The sequence below is a fragment of the Borostomias antarcticus genome, assembly GCF_949987555.1.
Source record: "Borostomias antarcticus genome assembly, chromosome: 4".
NCBI classification, from domain to species: Eukaryota; Metazoa; Chordata; class Actinopteri; order Stomiiformes; family Stomiidae; genus Borostomias; species Borostomias antarcticus.
In genome coordinates, this window is record NC_140237.1 from 11,666,518 (window position 1) to 11,686,517 (window position 20,000).

The window sequence follows — 20,000 nt, forward strand, 5'->3', positions numbered from 1 at the left end:
TAGTTAAAATGGAGCACGTGCTCCATCTTAACGACCTATTCACTAAAGATATTGCGCTAATGATATTCTAACGCAAACACGCCCATACGGTGTTGCAACTGAGTGCAATTTACCCCTGCTATGGTAACTACTAGGCCTATAAATACTGCCTATGCAACGGTATGCATGTCCTAGGACAAGGGCAGAGAGAAAAAGAAAGATTACATTTTCCGAGTGCTAACTGAAAGTCATTACGGACGAGATCCACAGGTAGGTTTAACTTGACGTTGAGTGGACCATACAAACGTCTAAATTGCACGTTGCTGCAACATTGCTGCAACCGGATTGTGTTAGTAGGGTATGCCTCACAATTACAAGCAAAACACCATCACACTCACAGCTGAAAACCATATTTGGGATTTAATATCCCAGTCTGTGAGCGCAGTTGGGGGTTCCAAACGCAAAATGGACTACAAACGGAGGTGGAATGATTTGAAAAAGAAAACAAAGGATAAAATGGCAACAAAAAAACGGGCATCCTTTGTTTTTGTCACTATCTTTTTTTGTCATTGCATTTGTTTGTCTTGTCATCCCAAAATAAATTAGCAGAGCTGTCCATGGTGCTGAATATTTAGGCCGAAGTTGGGCGTAGGCTATTTTTCTTACTTTTCATTTGATGTTTAGTCGTAGGTCTAATGATGTAGGCCTAGTTGTATTTTTGCCCACAAAGGTGTCATTCCACAACGTTATTTTGTTGCAGAGACAGCGAAGCAAATCATGTGAAATAATGTGCGACTATGTTTTGCCTGACATGTCTGCCCTATCTGCTCGCACACGAGGCAGGTGGGCAGGTGTCACCTGGTCATCGTCGGAGTCTCCATTTGCAGCTCCTCAGGACCCACATCCATGCGCAGACCGGCTCTCATGCCAATGTTGTGCAGGATGCAGCACACTACAGTACAATGATCTGGTATACTTTGGGGGGACTATATAGCATTGCCTCACCCCTACGACTCAGGCATCTAAACCGGCTTTTTAAGATGCCAAATGTGCGCTCGATCACACCGCGCGTTCTGATGTGAGCCCTGTTCTATTAATACATCCATGGCCCTGTTACACCTTTTCTACGACCCACCGTATTTTGTGACCGCAGGAGGCGCTGTTCCACATTTTCTGCCGGTTAAACGTAGATTACGCAAATGGCGTAAATCTGAAATGCTGTCCGGATTATGTGCATTTAAAACTTCGCTGTTAACTTGACATTGTGCAATGATGCATTAATCCATTTAGAAGAACTCTGCTATCAACTTTCAGCCGAATTTCCATCTCGATCTGATTTATCCCGAGTGGCCTAAAAACTATATTCTGCTGTATCCAATTCCTGTGAGTAGGCTAGGATCTTAACGCTGTAGTGTGTGGGAATTGTATCAGTAATAGTGTATTGAATCTGGGCTATTAGTTTGTTTCACAGTGTGATTCAAGTAAATTATCAACTTGACAGATGGCCTCCTGTGTGTTTATTCTTATTGGGATTTCTGTTTGTGTCATGATGCGACACATTTGAAAGACCATCAATCTGTGGGCCCCGTTTTCAATGTTACTAAAACATTGAAACATAAAAAGTGTCTGCTAAATAACTATAGGCCAATGTAATGTACTAAAATAAAAAATAATACAATAGGCCTTCACGTTTTTTCAACATGAGACTTAACCCGTAGCTCATTGACTGTCGAAAAACATGTAAAATAACACATTTTAATTGACCCCCTACATTAAATATGGTCTGTTCGGGTCACGGGGAAGGTAGAGTAGACTACAGTACAATACAGTGTAGGCAACAGTAGGCCTATGTGAGTATGGAAACAATACATCTTGCTGTGTAGGCTACAATATCTTCCTCCTAACCGGGACTGCTGTGTGTGTGTGTGTGTGTGTGTGTGTGTGTGTGTGTGTGTGTTAGTTAGCTATGCTGGCTATTGCAGCAAAAACGAGTGGAGACACAATAACCCCGTGTTTCCCATACGGCTGCTGCTGTCAGATATGGTGTTACGTCCGTGTGTATGTTGTGCTCTCCCTGCCCTGTGTCTGTCTGTCTCCCTTCCCAGGTGTTCGTGATCTGTCCATTACCCAGAGTGCTCGTTACCCTCATCCAGTCCACCTGTGTGTTTCCTGTCGTCCAACCATCTGGCTCCCTGTCCCCTATATATATATATACATACCCTGTCTTGTGTTCTGTGGGAGAGATAGTTTGCGTATGGTGTTGGCTGTGTAAGTTATGTTTGATCAGTTTTGTTAGTCTGTTGCTACACTCTGTTTGCCTTAGTTGTGGTTTTGGGTTACTGCTGCGTGTTTGGGTCCTGGGTCCCCCTGTCTCTAACAGGAGTAGGGCTAGGTTAGATATGTTGGGCTTTACATCTTTCATCACGTAGGTAACTGTCTAAACACACTAGGTTAGAGTGAGCGGGTCATCTTGTGTATGTAGCAGATGGGTAAGATTCCTGGCAGGTTAGTTAGCTAGCTGTTTGTGTCTGTAGGTTAGAGGTGTAGGTGGGGTAGGACTCTGTTTGTGTCTGTAGGCTAGGCTAGGTTAGAGGTGTAGGTGGGGTAGGACTCTGTTTGGGTCTCTAGGCTAGGTTAGAGGTGTAGGTGGGGTAGGACTGTTTGGGTCTCTAGGCTAGGGTAGAGGTGTAGGTGAGGTAGGACTCTGTTTGGTGTAGTCGCCACCCTTCTCCCACCCTCTGTTGGTTCTGTCCTGGTTAGTTTTTTTTGTATTGCTGTGCATCTTTTTTGTATTTTTTTTCCCCCTGTCTATTTGTTCAGTATAATTCTGGAATATTGTATATAACTGTCTTGTGAGCACCATGTAAGTAAATGCTTTTCTTTTAAAAGGAACAGTTTGGTTGTCAGTGTGGCAGTATTTGAGCACCCCACTTGTAGGCTAGGTATTACCAGCGGTGTGAGCATATAGGCTCTTGCATTTTCTCTCCCTCCCCTAGACTACATCTGAGGGAGGTTTGTAACATATGGTGACCTGTTTATTGCTGGCTTCCTGACTGTCTTCCTGAATATTGTAGACATGAATAGTTGTCTATGTAAAGGTGAGAGGGTGGGAAGTCACCATAAAATGTGATTATTGTTTGACTTATGTATTCTGATGGTAGTCTGGTTCCCCCCCGCGTCTGCCCCTCCACCTCTGCCTGCCTCGCACCCCCAGCCCCTCGGCTCGGGCGCAGCACGCACTCCGCCGACACAGGTGCAACGAGTCGAGCTGATGGGTGAATGAGCTTATGGCCGGATCACTGCACACCTGCTGCCACTTATTCATCAACCCCCTCTGCCTACAAGAAGCTGGTTTCTCCAGTCATTCATCGCCGGATCTTCCATAAGAATCGCCTGCCAAGTACCCATGCTATTCGACCATATAGTGCAGTCCGTATGTGTGTTTTGTTGTTTTCGTGTCCCAAGACTCACCCGTCTCTCCGTGTCCCTACAGAACGACCAGGTGCAGTGACCCGGCTTGCCTGCCCGTCGCTCGGCTCACACCCGCCGCGGCTACTCCAACCAACCACAACCTCCAGCCTGCCAGGCTCCTGACCTGAGCTTCTCTGCGCCTCCCTTCCCAGCTCTCTGAATAAACACCCTGCTGGGCAAAGTTTTTATGCCTGCTGTGTGCTTGAGCCCTGAAGCTAGCTAGCCCCAACAGCTGCTGTCAGATATGGTGACCTGTTTGTTGCTGGCTTTTGGATTAAAGGAGTAGTAAAGGGAAAATGCATGTTTAGCCCTGTTTTAAGGTTACTTATGATCATATACAATGGTTCAGATCAAAACGTTGACAAAACTAGTACTTTTGAGAGTGAATTTCTCTACCACACTTTAGGTCATATAATGGATGTGGATGGGCACCTTGAAAAATCTTTAAAAAACATGGAACTCTCAATTTCAAAGACAAGAAGCTCACCGGGGGGGTAATTGGTGTCCATTGGTGTTCTGACATCAAATTCGCTGCAAAGTATGAATCCTGTAGGGTTTTATTGATCATTTTATGAAATCCATTTACTTCTACTGAAGCGACCGTTGTAGATGTGTAGATCAATCCGCAGTGGGGATTCAGGAAGTGGAATGTTCATGAAATTCAAGTGTCACCAACGTGTTGCACCCAATTTGTTTTTTCTGTTTTCCTACTTAATTGTTTCTCTGTTTATCGTTTTAGACTTCTGAACCTTCCTTTTCATCCGTTCCCAGAGAATCCCTTTATTTAGAACATTTGGTCACTCCCCTTTACCCTTTGAGTGCACGTCACCTCCCTTTATACGAAGTTATAAAAGAGACTGCACAACAGTCCCAGTACTTTTGACTTGGATACACTTCCTGTTGAGTTCGCTTTGCAAATCGTAACAGAATAAAACTATTGTCTTTTGTTTGAAACCAGCTTGAATCGACCACATCGCGTGTTCTTTTGAAATCTATCTTAAACCAAGTATATAAATACTTTGGTAGGAACTACTTACGGTAGCTATTTATGTTGCTAGGCTACCTAGTTTGCGGAAGTTTACACGTATGTGCTGCGACAATAGTTCTATGCTTAATATTTAAAAAAGCCTTTCCAGATGAACTTGAATCTTTATGGCGAATTATGTCAGAACGCCAACTAACACCTCGGTGAGTTTCTTGTCTTTGAAATTGAGAGTTGTTTTGAATGATTTTTCAAGGTGCCCACCCACATCCATTGTATGACCAAAGCGGTGATAGAGCAATTATCAGACTTTCTCAAAAGTGCTAGTTTTGTCAACGTTTTGATCTGAACCATTGTATATGATCATAAGTAACCTTAAAACAGGGCTAAACATGCATTTTCCCTTTACTACTCCTTTAACCATAGTTTACAGAATAGGACCGTAAAGCTAAATAGTCAGATCGAGATGGTAATTCGGCTTGAAAGTTGATAGCGGAGTTCTTCTAAATGGATTAATGCATCATTGCACATGTCAAGGTAACAGCAAAGTTTTAAGTGCACAGCACTACAGGTTTACGCCATTTGCATAGTCTACGCTTAACCGCCAGAAAATGTGGAACAGCGCTTTCTACGGTCACAAAATACGGTGAGTCGCACAAAAGTGTAACACCTGCAATGTTAAATAACTTGCGCATTGTCTCCTCAATTTACCCTGTTTGGGGAAATTTGGGGGAAATTTGATGCATCTTGCCACTCTGCTAATAATGGCTGGCACAACATCCCATATGGCCCTGTTGATGGATGGTTGTGAGTCCAGAGTGCTTGAGATAGGTGTCTGGAAAGAGCCAGACGCAAGAACCTGGAGTGTTGACAGTTTGACAATGCCAGGTAGGGCTACTGCATGGGAAATATGGGTGGCAGGCTCAATATCATCCTTGATTTCAACAAGTAGAGCAAGAATTACTTGAGCTGGCAAAACATATAGGCTTATCTCCAGATGATTTTGGTCTCGCTTAAATCAAAAAGTGATTCTCCTTTGAAATAGTATCACGAGCACACCTGGCATTACGATGCCTTCGGCTGGCTACAATAACTGCTGCCATGATCATCGGAAACGCTGACCATGACACCTCTTAAAAATGTGCTTCAATTACCACCAACCCCCTGAAGACGCAAATAATTTCACTATAACTGCGTGTGGAAATTTGCGCCGATCTTTGTGAATTGGACTGTTTTTGCACTGAGGCTCATTTGCATAGAAATGGGCACTTTTCCGCCCCTATTACCTATTAAGTATCCACAAATAGCACAAGTGCACAGAAACGCTATGATCATGGCAACGTAGTTAGCACGGTATTTCACTCTTTGCAAGTGCTTTGTGAATAGCAAGATTTATTTTGGGGTTATTTGCACAGGTATAGCGGCAGAAAAACCTGAGCAATCCCTTTGTGAATTAGCCCCTATCTGTCTCAACTCTCTTAAAGGGGCAATGCCATCAAAATGTAGAAAAATTGATAAATAAGTGATTTCAACTTTGATTGGGAAAAGTCCGTTTCTGACTGTTTCAAAGATATGTGCACCAATCTAAGCCTAACTCAACCAAACCAACATAATGCGAAATAGCTCCAGATCTGCTTTGATTTATATTATAGTGACCAGTTTACCTCAGAGATACTCATTCAGTGGAGTCTTTCCACAAGATGTCCGTGGTCATGCTCTGTTGCCTGTACTAGGAATGTGAAGTTGTGGACAACAAAGCTGCATATTATGTCCAAGAGGAATTTTCGGAACCTTTATACTGCATGATTTAAATGTGTATGATTTGAACAGGGTGTCCCTCATAACTGATCCAGACCTGGCCCTTGCAAATATGGCCAGGCCATTTTAGGAGACTATGGATTAAAGACAGACAGACAGTTTGGTTTTCCCTTGAGCACTCTGAGGTAATTACTGAGAGGAACTAGAGAAATCAGACTGATTTCTGAGAGGGCAAAGCTAGAGAAATCAGGTCAGCTTCGAATGGATTTTGTTCAGGCAGCTGTGAAACAGATGTACTACTCAGGAAAGCTAAATCTTAATTCCTTATATATGAGTACTGGTAATGCAACTAAATTCTAGAAAACTATTAAATAGATGAAGAATAACTCCACCCCAGCACTTTGCCAGAATTTACTATTGATAAAGTGAAAATGTGTAATGCTTTTAAAGGAGTAGTTTGGAATTTAGCATTATAATCCCTGTTATAAGGTTATTGACGACCATATACAACACCCCATATCAACATTTTTACAGACTGTGAACATTTTGGCAGACGGTGCGGGTGGCTGGTATTCATACTGTGGACTGATGTGCGCAAGGCCCTTCAGGCTCATGCCTTTTTTTGAGGCTGGTGAGGAATTGGGGAGAACTGGCACATGCTTTCAATTTACGAAACAATGGGATTCATTATTATGAGAAGACAGGTGCAAACAAATTCAAACATATGAATCAGATGGAAACCTTTCTTAGAAACATTCTTAGGAACAAATTTACAAAGGGAACTTAGGAAGATGGTGTGCGTGCCCGCACAGGGGTATTGCGATATGCGGAGCACGCCCACTAAGCGCCGTCCGAGTAGCTCCACTCCTGGGTCCAGTTTCGTAAATTTGCCTGATCCCTGTGTCCACGTTAGAACACGAGCTATAAGAACAGTAACTAATGCTAGCTAATAATAATGACTAAGAATGTGAGCTAGTTGGCTAGCTAGTAGTGTTGTTTGCTAGTTGCTTGTAAAACGTTGTTGTTGTTTGCTAGTTTCGCCAGCTAGTTTTGCACTCGGTGTTGTCTCACCAAAGTTGTTTGACCCACCCAAACCACCCTCATAAGCGCTCGCAAATTTATACCCCTCTTCCATCACGTGTTCCAATGTGAACAACCAACCACAAAACTCTGAGAACAACCAATCCAAAACTTAGGCCTATCCCACGTCGCCGATGTTTATAACGGATCATATATGATAAGAGAGAAAAGAAAATCTGAATCAGTACAAAAAATAGAATAAAAATGTAAATTGAGAAGATTTAATTATAGCATACAGTAAGTAATGCTACATGATAAAAGCAATGTTAAAAAGGTATGTCTTAAGATCTTGCTTAAAAGTTCCCACAGTTTCAGCCATTCTTAGTTTTTCTGGCAGGGTATTCCAGAGTCTGGGGGCATAAAAACTGAAGGCTGCCTCCCTATGTCTCTTGGTCCTGGCTCCAGGAACCGTTAAAAGTTCAGTGCCAGAGGACCTCAGGGACCTACTGAGTGTGTATATCGTATCGTGTGTATCCTAAAAGCCTGCCTGACATTTATTCAGGTGCATGACTATTGAATGCTTTGTAAACTAATAAAATAATCTTAAAATCTATTATAAAACTGATAGGTAACCAGTGTAGTGGTTGTGACTGGTGTGACTGGTGTGATGTGTGCCTGTGTCTTAGTGAGAACACGTGCTGCAACATTTTGTATCATTTCAAATTGAATAGCTTTCTTTGGTAGGATAGGACAGTGTTACAGCACTGTAATAAACCCTAGTAAACCCTAACCCAACCTGCTACAGTTAAAAGCATGCATTAGTCTTTCAGTGTCAGCCTGGGAGAGAAAAGGTTTCACCTTAGCAATGTTTCTCAAGTGATAAAAAGATGTCCTTGTCACATTCTTAATATGGGCCTCAAAATTAAGATCAGAATCAAACATGACACCTAGGTTTATGACTTGGCATTTGGTGTTCAGTGTCAGTGTTTTTAAGAGTCTCTCCCTTTCAACTTTTTCAACAATGAACGTCTGTTTTGTCTTGGTTTATCTTAAGGAAATTCAGTGACATCCATAGATTTCATCAGCAATGTATTCTATCTATAAGTCGCGTCGCTGCTTTTTGCAGATGATGTGGTCCTTTTATTTTATTTATTTTTATTCGACCTTTATTTAACCAGGAAAATGGGGGTCTCATTGAGATTAAAAATCTCTTTTACAAGAGGGTCCTGGCCAAGACAGGCAGCAGTACAGAGACACGGTTTCAAAACATAAAACAACAACAAATTACAAAATAAACAAGGAAAGACAGTTTATAATTCTATTCATCATCACTCGAAACATCTGCAGCCAGATGTGGTTGAGTCAAAGTCATTTAAAAGAGATTTGAAAGCATCCAATGAAACCAGCTCTCGAAGGCTCAGGTTGCCTTGTAGATCATTCCAGGTGGAAGGGGCTGCATATCTGAAAGCCCTTTTTCCTAGATCAGTACGCACTCTAGGGACAGTTAGCAAGAACAAGTCCTGGGTGCATAGACAGTAACCTCCTGTACCTTTACGGAGGATGTAAGTTTGTAGGTATGCTGGGAGCAGACCAAGAATAGCCTTATAAATAAGGATATACCAATGGTTCAATCTGCAGGTGGACAAAGCAGACCAACCTACACAAGCATACAAAGAACAGTGGTGAGTGAGGTTTTTAGAACAGTGGTGAGTGAGGTTTTTAGAACAGTGGTGAGTAAGGTTTTTAGAACAGTGGTGAGTGAGGTTTTTAGAACAGTGGTGAGTAAGGTTTTTAGAACAGTGGTGAGTAAGGTTTTTAGAACAGTGGTGAGTGAGGTTTTTAGAACACTGGTGAGTGAGGTTTTTAACATGTGTGATAAATCTCAGTGCTCCATCGTAGACGGTGTCCAGTGAGTGAAGGCATTGAGAAGATGCATGCATGTATAAAACATCACCATAGTCCAGCACAGACATAAAAGTTGCTGCAACCAGTCTCTTTTTCGCCTCGAAAGAAAAACATGCCTTGTTTCTAAAATAAAATCCCAATTTCACATTAAGTCTCTTTACAAGTTGGTGAATGTGTGATTTAAATCAAATCAAATCAAAGCTTTATTTGTATAGCGCATTTCATACCCAGAGGCAACACAATGCGCTTTACAGAGAACAAGGGAGGTGGGCATACGACCCACTCTCTACATATTCCAGAGGGAAGCAAAAAAACAGTAATCACCCGGGGGCCAGATAAGTGAGCTGTAAAAATTCTTCCCTGACAAGGCAATCGAGCAAGCTCCTGGAGTATGTTTGTCTACCGGCTAAGAACATTTATAAAGCAATTTAAAAGAGAGTAAATCATCAATTAAAATTCCAAGGTATTTGTACTCAGGTACAGTCTCCATCTCTGATCCCTGAAAGGAAGTGATATGTGGGAGATTCAGTGGCTTAGACTTTGCCTTGGAGAAAAACATGAGTTTTGTTTTATCAGCATTTAAAACAAGTTTAAGGTCTCCCAGGGTATGTTATACAACATCAAAAGCAAGTTGTAGCTGAGAAAGAGCTTGGTTTGGAGTAGGAGCAGAGCAGTATATCACCGTGTCATCAGCATATAAGTGGAACTTGGCATTGGAAACATTTTGATCAAGACTGTTGATATATATAATAAATTATATAATAAATAGTAATGGTCCCAAGACCGAACCTTGAGCCACACCTTTACATACACCAAAAGAGCTGGAGGTGATGCCTTCTGCCTGTAAACATTGAGATCTGCCAGATAGATAATTCTCAAACCAACAGATAGCTTTAACTGATAGTCCTTTGATAACTGATTTAACTGATAGAGCCTTTGCATCATTATTTTATGATCTACAGTATCAAGGGATTTAGATAAATCAATGAAAAGCGCTGCACAATGCTGCTTCCTGTCTAAGGCCTGATGGCATCATTGGCGTGTGACCTCCAGCACTCTCTGGATCGGTTTGCAGTCGAGTGCGAAGTGGCTGGGATGAAAATCAGCACCTCTAAATCTGAGGACATGGTTCTCAGCAGGAAACCGGTGGATTGTCCACTCCGAGTAGGGAATGAGTCCTTACCCCAAGTGAAGTTCAAGTATCTGGGGGTCTTGCTCATGAGTGAGGGGACTATGGAGTGGAAGTTTGGCCAGAGAATCAGGGAAGTAGGAGCGGTTCTGCAATCGCTTTACCGCACTGTTGTGACAAAAGGAGAGCTGAGCCGAAAGGCAAAGCTCTTGATCTACTGGTCTATCTTTGTTCCTACTCTCACCTATGGTCAGGAAGGATGGGTCATGACCGAAAGAACAAGATCAAGGATACAAGCGGCAGAGATTAGTTTTCTCAGGAGGGTGGCTGGGGTCTCCCTGAGAGATCGGGTGAGAAGTTCAGTCATTCGTGAGAGACTCGGAGTAGAGCCGCTGCTCCTATGCGATGCCCCCTGGGCGCCTCCCTAGGGAGGTGTTCCAGGCATGTCCAGCTGTGAGGAGGCCGCAGGGCAGACCCAGGATTAGGTCGTGGGATTACATCTCCTCACTGGCCTGTGACCGGCTAAAGATCCCCCAAGCAGAGCTGGTTGTTGTTGCTAAGGAAAGGGATGTCTGGGGCCCCTTGCTGGAACTGCTGCCTCCGCGACCTGACCCCGGATAAGCGGATGACGATGGATGGAGAGACGTCGCAGAGAGTACCACAACAGAAGGAGATGGCGAGCCCTGATGGATGCCCATGAGATTTTGGCTGTGTTGTTGCATAGAAGACGAGTGAGATACGCTACTATTGCTTATGGGTCCACATGGTTGAATCAATAATAAGTTGTGAGTTCACAACCCCGGTGCAAGAATGCTAAAGTTAGCTACCGAACTACCTACCTAGCACTGTCATCTTCATAATGTGTGGCACTGTAGGCTACTTTGCTTCAGATTAGGTACTATATAAAGTTCGATTGCGTTCACACCAACAGCAAACCGCATCATGCTCCACTTTGAAAGGGACCGAGTCTCAACTTTTCATGGTTCGGTTGTTTGGTCCGCCTACAGTTTGGTTTGTGTTCACACCTCTCCAAACAAAACGGACTATTAGTTGAAAGGGACCATGGTTCGATGTAAACGGACCAAACAGGGTAGGTGTGAACGTGCCCTCGAGCAGCAGCTTTCTGAATCAGCTGCAGCTGTCTGATCGATCTTTTAGAGAGACAGTAAAGAAAAAGAAAACAGAAAAGAAAAAGGATTTCCAAATACTGCGGAGACATAAATCCTTTAATCCTTGATATATTTTTCAGGTGATAGTACAGTAGGCTGACTTTGTAATTGTCTTAATGTGGCTGTTGAAATTCAGATCTGAGTCCATGACTGCACCAAGATTTCTGGCTTCGTTTGTGTTTTTTTTCATTACTGATTGTAGCTGAGCGCTGACTTTTAATTGTTCTTTTTTGGCTCCAAAAACAATTACTTCAGTTTTATCTTTGTTTAGTTGAAGAAAATTCTGGCACATCCAATCGTTGATTTGATCAATGCACTTAAGTACTCAGCACTTGTATGGGATTATAGTCCCCTGGTGATATGCCGATATAAATTTGTGTCGTCTGTGTAGCTATGGTAACATATTTTGTTGTTTTCCATAATTTGAGCTAGTGGGAGCATGTAAATGTTCAACAGAAGAAGCCCCATAATGGAGTCTTGGGGAACCCCACAGGTCATTTTTGTCCACTCAGTTTTGTAATTGCCTATAGACACAAAGTAGTCCCTGTCCTTCAAGTAGGATTCAAACCAGTCTAGCAATGTGCCAGAAATTCCCAGCCAGTTTTCCAGTCGGCCTAGTAATATGTTGTGGTCAACCGTGTCGAATGCAGCGCAGAGATCCAGTAATACTAAGACTGAAATTCTGCCATTGTGTTTAAATGGATGTCATTGAAGGCCTTAACAAGAGCAGTCTCAGTGCTGTTGTGTGGTCAAAATCCTGACTGAAAGGCATCAAAACAATTATTGAGTGCCAACAGTTGTTCAGCTATTGAAAAACAGCTTTTTCAATGATTTACTTAAAAACTGGAGGTTTAATATGGGTCTATAATTGTTCATTTGTGAGGTGTCTAGATTATTCTTTTTTATGAGTGGCTTGGCGACTGCAGTTTTCAGGGTTTGTGGGAACACACCTGAAAGAAGAGATATGTTTTCAATTTGTAGTAAATCAGAGGCCATGCAGTTAGATACATTTTTGAAAAAGCCTGTACGCAGCATATCAAGGCAACAGGAGGAGGATTTCAGATATTGTATAATCTCCTCCAGGGTTTTATGGTTGATCAGATAAAATTGTGTCATGGTATTGATTTCAAGTGGACACTGGGACAACACATATCCTGTACCTGATATGGAGGCACTGCCTTCTTGTCTTATTTTCAGAATTTTGTTAGTGAAGAATGAGGGAAATTCATTGCAGGCCCTGGTGGATAGAAGTTCAGAGGCTACTGACACAGGAGGGTTTGTAAGCCTATCGACAGTGGCAAACAAGGCACGTGCATTATTATAGTTTTTGGTGATTATGTCAGAAAAGAAGGACTGCATTGGATTTCTCAGCTCCGAATTATAAATGTGAAGTCTCTCTTTATAGATGTCATAATGAACATGGAGATATGTTCTTCTAATTTTTGAAAAATTATGTAAAAGGTAGAATATACTTAGCCAATTCTAGAAGAGTTAGTGGCCCCAAATCACTTCCAGAAGTTAAATGTTTATAAATAAGTGTTGTCTAAGTATATTCTACCTTTTACATACCTATTATACAAATTAAAATACCTTTTACATTGAAATTGTATAGTCTACCTTTTACATAATAAAATAACTTTTACATTGAAAACACTGTTTAAATGAATGATGCTATATAAATAAAATGACATTGACTTTTAAAGATCTGAATCAATTAATTTAAACGGTAACCTGAAATAAAATGTGGGAAAATTGCTATTATTATTATTATTATTATTATTATTATCATCATCATTATTGATACTGTAGGTTTGTGGCAAGATGATAACTTAGACCATTTTTAGCCTACATTTGGTACATTTAGAACACTGTTTAATTGATAGTAATATATGTTTTGGCTTGGGAGAGTACTGTAAAAAGTAACAAGCATTGGGTAACAGCGGTTTATTGTCATTTACCGTATGTGAAACTGTACTTTCGCCTCGACTGGTATGTACAGTAGGCTACCTGTACTTTCGTTCCGACCGGTAGGGACAAAAGTACCATTGTGCAACTTTAGTATGAAGTAAAATTTCTTGTTTACCTTGAGTTCATTGGCTTCGATGTAGCCACTGCGGTCGGTGTCATACCTCCGCCAGGCCTGCGGATGGAGAATTATCATATTAGTCTGCTGCAGGCAAGCAACAAAACACTCTGCGTTCTCCTCATCCCCCCAGTACATTCTCAAAAACCTGTCAGTCTCTCTGTGTCAGGGAAGGTGATCAGTAGAGAAGGAGGGAGGGGGAAAACAGAGTTATAGGGGAATATAGAAAAGTAATTTCTGTTTTAATCTCACTGCTGTCCCAGCTCCAGAGCGGACCCTTATCAAAGATGGACGACCTAAGCCCCTTTACCCCCGCCCCCACACCCCTGCAGTCAGGCTGCGGCCCATTCATAATGTATGGCAGTCTGAGAATAGCTCAACCCCCCCAACACACACACGCACACACCCTGCGCAGTGGACCACTGGAAACCTCCGTCCTCCTGTCCTTCCCTCTTTACTACTTGGCGTGACTCGTCCATCAGTGGACAGCCCCCCCCCCCCCACCCTCCCCCACCCTCCTCCTCTCGCTAGTCATTGCTCTCCTCTAGACAGTGAGATACTCCTGAAGTTTCTCTGGATCTCAGTGTCTGTGTTGGGGATGAGTGTGTGTTGGGGGGTGAGTGTGTGTGTTAGAGGATGAGAGTGTGTGTGTGTGTGTGTGTGTGTGTGTGTGTGTGTGTGTGTGTGTGTGTGTGTGTTGGTGGGGGTGAGTGTGTATGCGTGTGCGTGTGTGTGTGTTGGTGGGGGTGATTGTGTGTGCGTGTGCGTGTGTGTGTGTGTGTTAGGGGGTGAGTGTGTGTTGGGTATTAGTGTGTGTGCTGGGAGATGGATGATGATATTGAGAGAACAGTGATGGTCTTCTAGTCCTTGGATATATCATTAGGAGACAGGGCATCTGAGAGGTGGCAGCACTGTTGAGTGTTTGAGCAGAACAGAGTGGAGGACTATTCTCTGGAGGTACAACTGTACAAGCCTTCCTACAGTAAGCAGCCACTCACTCTCTCTCACACACACACACACACACACACACACACACACACACACACACACACACACACACACACACACACTTACCGCCATGAATTCAGAACTGGATCCCACAAACTGTCTGAAGCAGAGCAGGAAGTTCTCCTCTGTAGGCAAGATCTGAGCTAACTGGATACAGAGAGGGGGATGGAGAGAGAGATAGGACAGGTAGAGAGAGAAAGAGGGATGGGACAGGGAGAGAGAGAGGGATGGGATGGAGAGAGAAAAAATGATTGTCCACATTTTATTTCTATGAATAAAGATGCAGAACACGCTGCAGGCACAGCGTTATATCAGCAGTCCGATAACAATGTCTGTTTGATCACATCTTACTTCTGACATCTCGATTCTCCCATCAGCATTCTTGTCAAATTTAGCCATGAACTCCTTCATCTTTTCTCTAAACGCAGCGTGTGTGGGATCCTGGGACAACACACACACGCACACACACACACCCAGATTAGATCAAGTCATTGAACATTTAAAGAAAAAAAAAAAAAACTCACGCTCACCAAAGTTCTGTACAAACCAGAGCAGGCAGATAGTGAACATTCTCTGTGATAAATATGGATGTTGTCACAGAACATCAGCTCCTCCTCATCCTCAGAGACCAGCTGCAGCTACAGTATGAGGACCCAGTACCAATGTACATGTACAGTAGCAGAGTCCCCCTATCCACTAATATGACATCTAGTCAGGAACAGTAGATGGATGCAATATTGATGAGCTCCGATAAGCCACACGCATTCACCACCCCACACACTCACCATGCCACACTCACATGCACCACACACACACACACACTCACATGCACCACACACACACACACACTCACATGCACCACACACACACACTCACCACGCCCGCTCCTCTCCGTGCCACCTCCAGCTCATGGAAGAAGCTCTCCAGCTCCTTCCCCTCAATGAAGCCATTTCCTGTTGGGAACCAGAGGGGTCAAAGGTTATCACAGGTATCACATCATCACTGCTACCATAAACACACACACACGCACACACACTGCTGAGTTCCCCTGGCTCTGCTGGGATTAGCCTGACATCCCAGTCACACCAGCAGACCCGGTTCCTGATGGTGGATGGAGAGAGTAAAGTAGATGGAGGATTGGAGGGAGGCAGAGAGAGAGGTTTAGAGAGGAGTGATGGAGAAAGAGAGGAACAGAGGGGGGGAGAGATTACGCAGTACAGGAGCTTGATAGAGCTTACTGAAGAAGAAGAAGAAGAAGAAGAAGAAGAAGAAGAAGAAGAAGAAGAAGAAGAAGAAGAAGAAGAAGAAGTCTATTTGTCACACAGCTCCGCGCCAACACACACATGGGCGACGCATGATAACACACACACATTACAGTCATCTGTGAAATGGATTATCTTTGACCCATCTTTGCTGTCCTTTCTCCAAGGGCAGCAAGGAGCAGTGGGCGCGTGCAGGGACTGCGACCGGGACCAAGTGCTCATGTTAATCTTGGTCAGGGTCAGGGGGGCAATCTGTTCCTCCTTGTGTTTTTATATTGGGGTTCCTCCGGAAGGAAACCCTTGTGAACACAGGGAGAATTATGCAAACTCCACACAGAAAGGCCCAACAGATATTTCACCTGAGTACCTGACAGCCCTGTGGAGAACATGCCCCCCAGTGCCAACAGCGTCCCAAGCGAGAATTGAACCCAGGACCTTCTTGCTATGAGGTGACAATGCAAAGCACCTTGTCACTACCACACATGATACATACCACACATGATAGCTTATCATGCTATCATAGAGAGAGAGAGTGGAGGAAGGGGGATGGTGTGTGTGTGTAGCCGTGTGTGTGTAACCGTGTGTGTGTGTGTGAGCAAAGACACGCAGAACCCTAACCTTAACCCTTACCCTACAGGCAAAGAGATCTAGAAACAGAGAGAGAGACAGAGAGAGAGAGAGAGAGAGAGAGAGAGAGAGGAAGAGAGGAGGGAAATGCGAGGAAAAGACAATAAGAGAGACAGAAAGGCTGCTGGGTGCAGGAAAAAAATACTAAAACAAATTCTGCAACCCAATCAAATGCCCAGGTCAATTCCAATAGCTCAGGTTGTTTTATTAGGTCATTAAGGAGGGATGTGATGAATAAAACAAGCAGTCTGTATTTGTCTGTATGTGTTAAGCACTTGTTTACTGTGTAGGGGTGGAGTGGGATGGGTGGGTCTGTATTGCTGCCATCACAGACCAAATCACTTCCCTCACCCTCCGTCCTCAGGCGGATCTGGTTGGCATTTACAGATGGGAAGAGTAAGATTTCTCTGGTGATTCTGCAGCAGAATGATATTTAAAACCCAGGCTTGAATAACCGCGGATGTCTGTGCCTCCGGGCTGGACAGCGACTGGGGGTCAGGTTGATTGCTCACTGGGGCATCCTCCTCTCCTCTCCAGTCATCTACTGTACAGCATGACAGTCATACGACCAGGAGTGATGGAGGCTAATACAGTGATTCTCTTTGCTGGCCTGGCTGCCAGCCAGAGCAACACATTGACATATAAAGGAACTCTGAACCGTGTCCTTTAATCAATGTGGCCCATCTGTCTCCTCTCAGAAGCTCTGAGCTGACGCCATCCCCGTACCGCCAACGTCTGCTCTGGCTCCCGCTGACGTTGTTTGCTTCTCTTCCTCCTCTCCCTCTCTTCCTCCTCTCCCTCTCTCCCTCTCTTCCTCCTCTCCCTCTCTTCCTCCTCTCCCTCTCTTCCTCCTCTCCCTCCTCTTCCTCTCTCCCTCCTCTTCCTCCTCTCCCTCCTTTTCCTCTCTCCCTCCTCTCCCTGCTCTTCCTCCTCTCCCTCCTCTCCATCTCTTCCTCCTCTCCCTCTCTCCCTCCTCTTCCTCCTCTCCCTTTCTTGTTTTCTTTTCATCCTCTCCACTAATCTTTTCTGGTCTGATTGCCTGCACTCTTCTTCTTACCCCCCCTCCCCCCTCCTCTTTTCATTTGCCTGGTGTATTTGATAAGTAAATCTCAGCATGGCTCTGTGTGCCCTGCTGTTGGGTATGTAAGCAAATCAGTGCAGGAATACAAAGATCTGAGTGAGTAAACAAAGCAGCAGACTTTGGACGGTCCCACAACATTATGTAAATGTTATATGAACTGTGTGTGTGTGTGTGTGTGTGTGTGTGTGTGTCTGTCTGTGTGTGTGTGTGTGTGTGTGTGTGTGTGTGTGTGTGTGTGTGTGTGTGTGTGTGAGAGAGAGAGAGAGAGAGAGAGAGAGAGAGAGAATTAAATGTGAATACAGACACTACTATCAAAGATAAATATGCTCGATGCATATGGGACACTGTCAATGATCCTAATTCCTCTGATTTAGAGGATTTTTTTCTCATATGAATCTTAAGTGGGATAACCTGCTACAGATACTAGCTCAGAACCATATCTCCCATGTGAGAATCCATACTTCTTCAGAACCATAGGCCTGCTCAATACAATTAATCATGGGCCTGTTCAATACAGTTAACCAGGCCTGTTCGATGGCAGTAGTTCAAACACACACTGCCCCCTCCGCCCACCCTGAAGGCATATGGACTGGATTGGGTTAGAAATTTGAAATCACATCATTGACCTAAAAATTGATTCTTGAAACACTTCACCACGCCAGCTAGTCTCGCATTTACATTTATTATGAGAGTACATGTCCACAGATTGACGGAGATTAGACTGTCAGATCCCACCGCCGCGGGAGGGTAAATCAATGGCAACCTCTGTACAGGGGCTGCAGTTTCCTGATTCCGACTTCCTCCAATCCGATTTCTGTCGACATGGATCCCCGGGTACCCTTGCCCGGTGTTGCATACAGAACAGTGAGAGCGCAGATGGTGTTTTAAGTCCCCCACTGGACACTGGACACACGCGACCTCCATGAAAAGCCTTATATGCATTCATGTGCGACCGTGCGAGGAATGAGGGTGACCCATTTTTTTTCAAGGTCGATCGGTTAGCAAAAATGTCCACAAAAATGTGGACGTATAGCCTACGCGTACAGGTCTGGTACGTGTGTGTGAGGCGAATTCGCGTTTGTCACTACGCGCATGCAATTCTTTTTTAATAATTCTTGCACGGATTGACAAAGCTCTTTTTGGTACTGTGTGTGTGTGTGTGTGTGTGTGTGTGTGTGTGTGTGTGTGTGTGTGTGTGTGTGTGTGTGTGTGTGTGTGTGTGTGTGTGTGTGTGCGTGTGTGTGTAGACTAGTTATGGCCATATCGGTCCATCCTGACTGAGAGCGCACTCGCATTCGCACCTTGCGAACCAATTATCTTCCTGGACCGGTAAAAGTCCTAACTCTCACTAACACTGGCGTCTGGTCTCGGGGATTTGAGTTGAACCCCTGGCGAGTAGACTAGAGCGCAAGGGTGGGTCGAAATCTCTGCGTGCGCTCAGGTGTGACTGTTTACGCGCTCTAGGCTGCAGAGGCAAGAGCCAAAGTTACCAGAGCGGAGACATTTTAAAATCGTTAAAGTGTCCCTGACGCTGCTTACATCGCAATTCGATCTATAGGTTAAACAAGATATCTGATAAAGCGCCTCTCCAGACCGGCCCAGTCCACTCATGGTCACCTTCGAACAAATATGATATTGTTATTGTCATGAATTAATGAATTAATAAACAAATACATAATACATAAATTAATTAGCACAAAACCATCAATTAAGACGTGAATTAATCAAAATAGTTCTACCCCTGCGTCCTTGATGTTAACTGGAACCAGAACCAGAACCAAACATGTGCCAAACCTGTGTCAGTATTTATAGCTGTATACAAGGAGGCTATAGAACCATTTGTAACAACAGAACAACCCTCTGAGAAAGGGACAAATTGAACCATTTGCTTCTTCATGATATGAAGTGTTCTACATAGAACTTTACCGACCTGAAAACGGTTAAATTGGCCTATGGAACCTTTTTTTAGAGGGTTCTTCAATTGCAGTTCTATACTTTTTGAGAGTGGATGCATTGTATCTATCCAACTGACACAGCCCGGCCACACTGTGCCCCTTCACGGTGATAGAAGTAAGCTACGCTATGTACACATATGGCTTAGTGGCGAATGAAGTATAGCAAATTTGCTGACAATGTAGTTTTTACATTAAAACGTGGACAGGCCTAATAGTTGACTGCATTTACATTTAAAATAAAATAAAAATAAAAATGGATATATATAGGCTACTCCGTATATTCCTGTGTGGTACCCTCGAGCGTGTAGCTAAACACATACAGTAGTAAGTTACCTCCACCAGTGGAGAGAGTGAGGGGCTGCCGCTGTTGGAGACTGGAGATGTGTGCTGGTGCACAGTGACGCGCGGAGCCTATGGCAGGTCTCTACAGCTGCAGACAGTTACGCCCATATCCACCGTACTGTGGCGCAGGAGGGTGTGGACCCCCTCTCTCCAACCCCCTCCCCTGTCCCTCGTCCGTCCACCCCGCCCCCCATCTCCGTTCCCTCCTCCCCACTCCCTGTCAATATGT

The 20,000-nt window shown here is 43.9% G+C and overlaps 1 protein-coding gene across 1 annotated transcript in view; it reads right to left on the minus strand.

Moving 5' to 3' along the window:
* Positions 1 to 20,000, minus strand: part of LOC311307768 (calretinin-like) — a gene marked incomplete at both ends in the record, with an annotated part of 26,941 nt that overhangs the window by 6,088 nt on the left and 853 nt on the right. Inside the window, 4 exons of the mRNA XM_084436634.1 lie at positions 13,497 to 13,553; positions 14,571 to 14,651; positions 14,856 to 14,945; positions 15,369 to 15,457. Of these exons, the coding sequence (XP_084292760.1) occupies positions 13,497 to 13,553; positions 14,571 to 14,651; positions 14,856 to 14,945; positions 15,369 to 15,457 (317 nt within the window). The remainder of the gene's footprint in view (positions 1 to 13,496; positions 13,554 to 14,570; positions 14,652 to 14,855; positions 14,946 to 15,368; positions 15,458 to 20,000) is intronic.